Source organism: Perca fluviatilis, chromosome 18 (genome assembly GCF_010015445.1).
Source record: "Perca fluviatilis chromosome 18, GENO_Pfluv_1.0, whole genome shotgun sequence".
Lineage (NCBI taxonomy): Eukaryota > Metazoa > Chordata > Actinopteri > Perciformes > Percidae > Perca > Perca fluviatilis.
The window spans coordinates 5,152,003-5,161,794 of record NC_053129.1 but is presented as its reverse complement, the minus strand read 5'-3'; the positions used below and the strand labels follow the sequence as shown (position 1 = coordinate 5,161,794).

At 48.1% G+C, this 9,792-nt stretch overlaps 1 protein-coding gene across 1 annotated transcript; it reads right to left on the bottom strand.

Moving 5' to 3' along the window:
• Positions 1-690: 690 nt before the first annotated feature.
• Positions 691-3,362, bottom strand: LOC120547186 (piggyBac transposable element-derived protein 4-like). Its single transcript, XM_039782662.1, has 3 exons — positions 2,899-3,362; positions 1,863-2,425; positions 691-1,730 (listed from the first exon to the last, which is right to left on the bottom strand). The coding sequence occupies exons 1-3, from the start codon at positions 3,360-3,362 to the stop codon at positions 691-693; spliced, it is 2,067 nt and encodes a 688-aa protein (XP_039638596.1).
• Positions 3,363-9,792: the final 6,430 nt, after the last annotated feature.

The following is a 9,792-nucleotide window of genomic DNA, read 5'->3' as shown; positions in this document are numbered from 1 at the left end:
CTGCAGTTGCAATTCAGTGTCGTTTTATTTCTGCTAAATATTATTTAACTTTAAGAATTGCAGTTGAATATGAGAGTAAGGTGCAGTCTATGTTTAAGTATTTTTGTATTAGTATGTTCATACATAATATATAATTATGTAACTATGTAAATGTTTAGTTGAAACATTTTATTTTCTTTGTTTCATTTACAATCAATCTATGATTCTAATACAGTATAATTCCATGTTTCCATACCAACAATCACATGTTTTGTTTGTTTCTATTTAATAGTTATTAAATTATCAAAAGAATGTGCGAGACACAATGCAGCAAGAGCAATAGGCACGGTTATTCATTCATTAACCCTTGTGTTGTCCTTTACCCTTTGCGATAGTGAGGTACGTTTGGGTGTAACACAATCACACGGCCTAGGGTCTCGGTGACCCATGGGAGGAGGGCTCAGGCAGCGTCGAAAATACGATCGTAACCGAGGTGGGGTCACGGGGACCCCTGCCGAGAGAGAGAGAGAGAGAGAGAGAGAGAGAGAGAGTACAATCGAACTGCGGAAGGGGTCCGGGGGACCCCGTGTAAAGGACGAGGGCTAGGGCGTTTTGACCGTGTGATGGAAGGAAACGAAAGGACGAGACGATGTGAGGTGAGGCAGGCAGGCAGGCAGGCAGGCAGGCAGGCAGGCAGGCAGGCGAGGTTAGCTACGGGTCCACGCATTCCGGGCAGTAGGCCCTAACGCAGCTCCCGCAGATGTATCTCGCGCAGCCGCAGCACACGATGCTGGTTTTTCGGTCCTTGCTCCTGGGACAGCGCTGACACCTCTTCCGCTTGCCGGGCCCTGTCGGATCGTCGGCAGCGTCCGGTTCCGCGCGCCCGTGGCCGTGGCCCTCCTCCTCCTCCTCCTCCTCCCCCTCCTCAGCCTCCTCTTCAACCTCGGCCGAGGACCTCGCAGCTGCGGCTTTTTTGACGAGCGCGGCGGAGGCGTCCGTGCGAGGCAGACGCCGGCGTCTCTCGACGAGCGGGGTCACGAGCTCCTCGCCCAACCGCTCGAGGAAGGCCCTCCTCTTGTTGAGCTTGCCGCGCATCCACTCGGGCCTGAGCTCGCGCCACAGCACGAAGGCGTTGTAGGCGGACACGTCGAGGACGTTGTGGAACACGGCGAGGGGCCAGCGCCCGGTCTTCCTGCGGCAGCTGTACGTGCCGACGAGCTTGTCCAGGTTGTCCACGCCGCCCTTGGTGGCGTTGTAGTGCAGGATGATGTCGGGTTTGGCGTGCCCTGCGGCGCTGACCCGCGCGTCCCCGGTGTGCAGCGTGCTTAGCAGCAGCACGTTCCCGTTCCTCTTGGGCACGTAGGAGACGAGAGCCGCGGCGGGCGTGAAGGCGAACTTGGACGAGAAGACGGCGCGGCCCTTGGCGTCGAGCAGGGCGCGCGGCAGCTCGGGCTTGTTTTTGCGCACCGTGCCCACCACGGTGAGACCTCTCTCGTCGAGGAGCCGCCGGGCCAGTTCGTAGGAGGTGAAAAAGTTGTCGCACGTGACGTTGCGCGGGCCGCTCAGCCCCTCGGTCAGGTCCATGACGACGCGGGCGCCCTGGTTCTTCTCCTTCTCCGAGGCAGACGAGGACTTGCCCGTGTAGATCTGCATTTTCCACGCGTAGCTGGACTCGGCGTCGCAGGCCGCCCACACCTTGAGCCCGTACCTTGCGGGCTTGCTGGGCATGTACTGGCGGAAGGCGCATCGACCTAAGGCACGGGACGGGCACAAAGTAAAACGTATGAGAGTGGGAGAAAAAGAAAAAGAAAAAGAAAAAACAAAACCACAAACACACACACACACACACACACACACACACACACACACACACACACACACACCGCGGAAGGGAACCAGCTGCTCGTCCACGGTCACGTCGGGGCCCGGGTCGTAGAGGAGAGGCAGCCGTCGCGCCCACTCGTCCCACACGTCCCGTATGGCCGCGAGTTTGTCCGAGGCCAGTCTTGCGGCCCTGGTCTCGCGGTCGTCGAACCGCAGCATCCTCGAGCACTCGTGGAACCGTTTCATCGGCATGGCGGCGCGGAACACGGCCCTGCCGCTGCCCTCGTGCCACAGGCTCTCCGCGGCCTCGTTCCGGGACCTGTACACGCCCGCAAGGATCAGCAGCCCGAGGTAGCCGAGCAGCTCCGTGGCGTCCATCGCTTTCCAGTCGCGTCCCAGTCGCCTGCGGCCCTCGAGGTTCGTCGCTGCCAGCGCCAGGTCGATCACCCGCGGCGTGACAAGCAGGCGGAACGCCGACGGTATGTCCGCGACGCGCGCGGCCGCGTACTCCGTGGGCCCTCGCCTCGGCGTCGTCTCGGTCGCCGTCTCGGCCTCCACCGCGCCTAGACGGAGGCCGCGGCGGGGGTGATACGTTTCCGAGGACCATTCGATTTTGCCGTTCCTTGACACGAACGTCTCCTTCGACGGGTGCCACGCTCATTGAGCCCTTTTTTTTTTTTAAAAACAAAAAAAAAAAAAAAAAAAAAAAAAAAAAACAAACAAAAAAAAAAAAAACATCCCCTTGTTCCCCCCCCCCCCCCCCCCCCCCCCCCCTCCCCCTCCTCTTTTTCTTTTTCTTTTTCTTCTTCTTCTTCCCCCCCCCCCCCCCCCCCCCCCCCCTCCTCCTCTCCTCCTTTTTTTTTTTTTTTTTTTTTTTTTTTTTTGTTGGGGAAAAAAAAACACCAACAAAAACAACACCCACAAACCCGCGCAACACACACCGCGAACCGAAGGTTCGAACCGAGAACAAAACAAAAAAAAACAAAAAATTAAAATAACACCAAAGCAAACGACACGCGCCAAGAACAACAAATATGATAAATGACAACATGTCTCGCAGAGAAGTGCTTCCGAGACTGGACTAGTGCCTCGAACGTATGCGCGGGTGGCTGTGGCCTGGGGTCTCCGCGACCCCACCGCGCTTTATTGGAAAGGACGACAACAGAGTAGTTGGAAGCGGCCGGCCAGGGCAGGGCAGGGCAGGGCAGGGCAGGCAGGGCAGTCAGGGCAGGCAGGGCAGTCAGGGCAGGCAGGCAGGGAGGGCAGGCAGGCAGGCAGGGAGGGCAGGCAGGGCTGTGGCCTGGGGTCTCCGCGACCCCACCGTAGGCAGGCAGGCAGCGCGTGCGGCTGTGGCCTGGGGTCTCAGCGACCCCAGACCGTAGGCAGGCAGGCAGGCAGCGCGTGCGGCTGTGGCCTGGGGTCTCAGCGACCCCAGACCGTAGGCAGGCAGGCAGGCAGCGCGGGCGGCTGTGGCCTGGGGTCTCAGCGACCCCAGACCGTAGGCAGGCAGGCAGGCAGGCAGCGCGGGCGGCTGTGGCCCGGGGTCTCAGCGACCCCATGGTCTGATAACAGAGTAGTTGGAAGCAAGCAGGCAGGCAGGGCAGGGCAGGGCAGGCAGGCAGGTAGCTAGGTAGGTACTACGCTCCACTCTGCTCTACTCTGCTCTACTCCACTCCACGCCACATACATAGCGACCCGGTCCCAGGGACCCCAAGGACAACACAAGGGTTAAAGGTCCCATGACATAGTGCTCTTTGGATGCTTTTATATTGGCCTTAGTAGTCCCCTAATACTGTATCTGAAGTCTCTTTCCCAAAATTCAGCCTTGGTGCAGAATTACAGCCACTAGAGCCAGTCCCACAATGAGCTTTCCTTAGGATGTGCCATTTCTTTGTCTGTAGCGATTGAGGAGGAGAGAGGGAGGGGCAAGGTGGAGAGTGGGGGTGTGGCCTTGACCAACTGCCACTTAGCTCATTTGAAAGCCATGATGTCTCTCTCTCATGAGTGTGCCAAATTCTCTGGGCGGGCAAAGCAAAGAAAGGGGAGGTAACCTCGCTTGTTATGACCTCATAACAAGCAAGATTCCAGAACGGTTCATCTGTGCTTTCATTTTCTCAAAGGCAGAGCAGGATACCCAGGGCTCGGTTTACACGCAATTAAAGCTCTGCCTTTGTGTAAAAGATACTGTAAGTCTACAGCCTACCAGTTGGTGTTCTGGAAAAAGCTACACTATATATAACCTAAATGAGGACAATAATGCCTTCAGATGGTGTTTACAGAAGACAATGAGGAACATAGAAATGCATATTATCTGCACTTACATGAATCTGAATTAAGCAACAAAGAACTATAAACAGCTTTGGGGAAACATTGTAGACTATTTCAAACTGAAAATGGAAGTTACTGTGGTGTGCATACAGAAGTGACATGAGACGTATTAGTGAATTAGTGAACAGGAGTATTTTTTTATGTTACAAACAAGAAAAAAATGGTCACTCCCACACTCACTCACTCACTCGCTCACTCACTCGATGGGTCATTGACATCCCACTCCCTTGTTCCCATCAACACCCTCCAAGAAGTAATTTGGTCATCATGATACATCCACATGAATGACTGCTCGTGCCCCCGTTCCGTAAACAGCCCAGGGTTGTTCCTCACAATGTACTCCGCCGTGTACATGTCTTTCAAAGTTAATGGCAGATCCTCCACTTCTACCTGCTCCTCCTTTGATTAAGTAAAATACCTTATGTTAAGACTACTCTATAACATAAGATGTTTATACCATTTCCATACACGAGTAACATCACCAACATGGTATTTATTATAAATTCAAGACTCTTTTCCTCAGTTTTTACCTTAACTTTGTGAGGTCGAGGAATCCTATAAATAGGTGGTAGTGTGCCTGCCATCAGCTGTTTTGCCTCCTCTGTCCACAAAGCAAATCGCTGACCGAAGTGCTGCCCATGCCTTTTCAAAAGTCAGAGTATGATACTTTTAATATAGTATAATAAAAGCAGACCAATGTTTAACTGTTTGAAATGTGCCCTACCTTGCGATTGAGAATTTCTCCACAATCTGGAGACACCACCACTTGCGAATGGATGGTATATCACTCTGTAATACACGTCATATTGGAAACTTGCGCTGTTTCTGGTTTGTTTTTTTAACATCTTGCATACATTCTATGAGTTACAACTTATATCCAAAAAGTTGAACTGGGTCCCAGTACAGATGCAGAGGGCGTACTGTTACAGAGAAAGATAAATGATTACAGAGGTGTAGGACAAACAGGCAAAATTGCGTGGAAATTCTATAAATTTGCCATAAGCATGAAGATCCTACAGCTCTCTCCATCTGAATGGTAATGGAAATGGTTGGAAAGTAATTCACAGTTACTTAGATATGGTGTTGACAACCATTGCAGTATACTGTGTCTGCTGAGCAAAATTAAATGCCAAAATATTACATAATAAGTAAAGTTACATCAAAGTCTTTACCCGTCTTCTCCACCCATGGCCCATTAGCCACTGCTCCTGCAAGTTGTCTGAAAAAAACATTATGCAAGCTGTTCAAATTAAAAAAATTAATCGATAGAACAAGGTCTTTGCTTAAACCTGAAGCCAGAGAACAAGGCTTTTGCTCACACCTGAAGCCAGAGAACAAGGCTTTTGCTAAAACCTGAAGCCATTGAACAAGGCTTTTGCTCAAACATGATTATAGTCCTTTTAGCTGTTTGGACTTTTGATCTGTATTTCTTAAAGCTTTTATACAGCAACATCATGGATAATAATCTGGGGGTGGGATATGACAATGTTTAAGATGTCTTAAATTGAATTCTATGGGAGTAAGCGTAGTCATTGTTATGATTACTTGTGCTACTGTGTGTCAGCCTAACTGTACGTACACAACGCCGCCGACTTGAGCTGAAAAGAAGCTCTGGCCGCCCTGTCAAGGACGCTTGTCAAAAAGTACGGGGAAGCTTTTTGACGCTTTGGCTGCTCTGACATAGCAGCATTCTTCGATCATGTTTAATTGATTGAAGAAAAAGCACAAGCAGCCACTGCACGGCCAATACATGGACACTAAAAACCTTTTATAAATTACATATATAATGACAGAATTTGTATTGTTTGTTAGTCGCAGCGGTGTCTGTTAGTTAACTCGCTCGTTAGCCGCTGAACCGCAGCAGAATGCAGGCAGAGCGAGCAGCCGCCAGCTGTTGATCCGTGCAGGACTTCACCGTGAGCGGACTGTTTAGAGACCATGTGACCGGCAGGTAACGTTAACTGGTCCCTATACGCAAACAATGTCATATCATAAATGATAGGGAACCCAGCAACGGCCATTATGAGCTTTTCCTCCATTTTCATGGAACTAATGTTTTGGTAGGAATGAAAGTTTACATCGTATGTTTTTCCGGAATCAGCCAGCGCGAAGGACGTCTATATTCCGATTGGTTGCTGGCGTATACATTTTTTTTTCTCTTTCGGGTCCCGGTGACCCAAAGGACAAAACAAAGGTTAATGCAGCACCTTGGTGCTCGTTTGTACAGCATTTTGGTCAGCTAAAACGGTGTTTAAATGTGCTAGGAAACAAACTTTACTTACTTACTTTACAAGAGACAGGGTTTAGAGAGCAATTCTCAACAAAATAAACGGAAGTACATCATCCTTGTGTGGTCCTTCGGGTCCTGGTGACCCAAAGGACCACACAAGGGTTAAGATACAAGCTTTTTCCTCGCCATCGGCGCCAATGATGAAGAAAACGTTAATGTGAGATAAATTATGTAATCGCTGGATTTCAGTTTAGTTCTTTTGACAGGCTTAAGTGTTCATTACAAGATATGGCCATGAGGAATTTGGTGATCATTGATCGTTGCTGAGGTACATTAAACCACGTTACGTTACAGGCAGTGTTGTGAACAGAGAAGTGTGCAGCCTGCGCAGCGGCTGTGTCTGTGCCTGCCCTGTGGGGATAGAGATTGTTGTGGATTTTTTGCATCTGTCGCTCAAGAATTATATTTCAATCAGGAGAGACTTCTTTGCAATTATGAACATATTTATTGTACATACAAACATGTAAATGTACACGTCTCTGGAGATTGGACTCCATCAAACCCAAATATCCTAAAGGGTTTAAGGAAACCCAAACAAATCCCCTGATGGAGACCAGACACTGGTGGTGGTGAACGAGCAAAGGAGCCAACGACAGCCAAGCGCAGACGAAACCCAGGTCCGAGGGCGTGACCACCGGTGGCAGAAGGGGAGGAGGCGGGACGCACTCTATTTCCTGAAACGACAACTGCCAACCGCGGAAGAGAGAGCAGATTTAAAGCAGGGTATTAAGCTGTGATAGGCTCGTGACAAATGGCCGACCCTGATTGGTTTAACTAATAACGACACAGCTGCTCTGATTACTACTGACAAGTGACGTACCATGAAACAGCTGATCATTATGAGTGATGGAAAAGGTATATTAAGTCTTCCTTTAAGAATTTACGCTGAGCTTCATTTCAATCAGGAGAGACTTCTTAGCAATTATGAACATATTTATTGTACATACAAACATGTAAATGTACACGTCTCTGGAGATTGGACTCCATCGAACCCAAATATCCTAAAGGGTTTAAGGAAACCCAAACAAATCCCCCAAAAGGACAATTAGTGAGAAAACTAGTTGGCGCATACATACCTCATGAGCCCCATGAATCTGCAGACGAATGAGACAGCAAAGTTAACATAAAAGTACAGTAACTACCAAAAGCAGAAAGATTACCGCCCACACCATGAAAATAAAATTTCGGCCACTGGCCTAAGCAAATTAAAACTCGGCACTCGCCGGTGTAAGCAAAACAAAAACTCGGCATACGACCGGCGCAAAATAACAAAGATGAAATAATTATTCGGTGCCCACCGAATGCAAAACAAAACCTTGGCATACGACCGGCGCAAATAATAAACCATGGATCTTGCCCAACATCCACAGCAATAGACCTGTGAAAATAAATGCAAAATAAGAAAGGCAAATAAAATGTCGGCGACAGCCGAAAACCAAAACTCGGCAACTGCCGGAGCAAAACCAAACCTCAGCCGCCCGGCCGGCCGGAAAAATAAGAAAGGCAAATAAATATCTGCCACGGGAACAGTGGCGAAATAAATGCAAAATAAGAAAGGCAAATAAAATCGGCAACGGGAAGGGGAAAAATAAGAAAGGCAAAATAATAAAGGAAAACAACAGATGTAACAAGGCACACAGCCGTTTGCAACACAAATGCAATAACAGGCAACCAAGCCGGTTCAAGTGCACTCGCATTATTTATGCTTGAAGCCTGACGCACATGGCCAATGCCAGTACAAGCATCTTGAAAGCGCCTGATGCGTACAATGGGTAGGACTGACAAAAGCCCACAAAAATACACCACCACCAGTTATATGCAAGCATACCCACCATTATGGTTTCAGGGATCTCTGGTTCTTGAGAACGTTATCGACATCCGGACGGATGTAGGATGCGTAGGCAGAGGATGACCATCGTCCCAGCTGTTGCAGAGACGTACTCGACATGCCCTGACTAGCCGCCGTAGTAGCAGCTCCTATTCTAAATGAATGCCCAGAATAATGCTGGGTGGACATATTAGCTTTGAGGAGGACTGAATTCAAATGCTGATTAAACCAACATCTATGCATAGGGAAGAAACCAGGAATCAGAAAGAGTGGAGCGAGGGAATCAGTGCGTGGCCTAAGTGACAAATATCTAACCATAGATTTGAATGGACAGTACTGTGAGTCTGTCCGAGCCACCACAATAGAACAGGCGCCACCTCTTTTAGAATGCTTAAGTTTCAAGCAATAATGACTAGCATGGAATACCAGATCAGAAAATGTAATATCTCTACTGGAGTTGAAAGATTTTGAATGCGTAGAAAATTCCCCGCACCTAAGGAAAGCATAAAAAGCAACCATAAACACAGCCTCGAGTAACATGTCAGTATACGCGGAAAATACCCCCTGCCTAAGAACACCCACCAATTTATGCAATATACCCAAAGTAATAGGTTGCCTATGATCGGCAGAGATGGCAAAAGTACTCACTTCCCATACTTAAGTAGAAGTACAGATACTTGTGTTAAAAAATACTCTGATAAAAGTAGAAGTACTGATTTAACTTCTTTACTTAAGTAAAAGTAACAAAGTACGGGCTTTGAAATGTACTTAAAGTATAAAAGTAAAAGTAGCCTTGCGAATGACAACCACTTTTTATGCAAAGCTACCTGGACCACACACGTTACTAGAGTGCAAGATGAGAAACTTCAGTGGACATAAAAACCAGGCTCTTTATATGCCATTGTCTACATTTTAAATGGATGTCTGCCAAACATCACATATATGATTATTGTGACAGAGACTGGGACTCCAGCTAAATAAGATTCTGACTGAGTAGCAAGATATGAATTAAATTGTGATTCTGTGAGAATTCACAGATCCAGTTTCTCTTTTTTAATCGTCCACTTAACATTTAAAGGCATCTACATGTATGTGTGTGTGCTCAAATACAGCCAGAAAATAAAAGATCCAATATGAATTACTAAACATAGATTAATTAAGAAGTTCCCCATACTTTTAGAGTTACACAGCACATTGGCCAGGAGTCATACTTGATGCCTCCTAGCCCATCTCAAACATCTCTCTCAGATAAGGCCAGGGATGATTGGGAATGTCTTGCTGCTTGTCTGCCTAATCTCTGGGATCTCTGTTTTCTTCATTTTCAATCATGTCGCCGTCCATACTGCTAGTGCTAACGTTACCACCATCAAGCTGCAATTATTTGCCGCAAATGAATGCAGAATGCGGCCGAATCTGTCGAGTCGTCTTGTAGTGGTGCGTTACATGCAACGTAGCCTACAGTATATTCCCATCCAATTAGATTGAATTCGGTATTGATCACGTGAAAAATAATAACGGTAAGTCCGGTGAAATTATTTGAAAC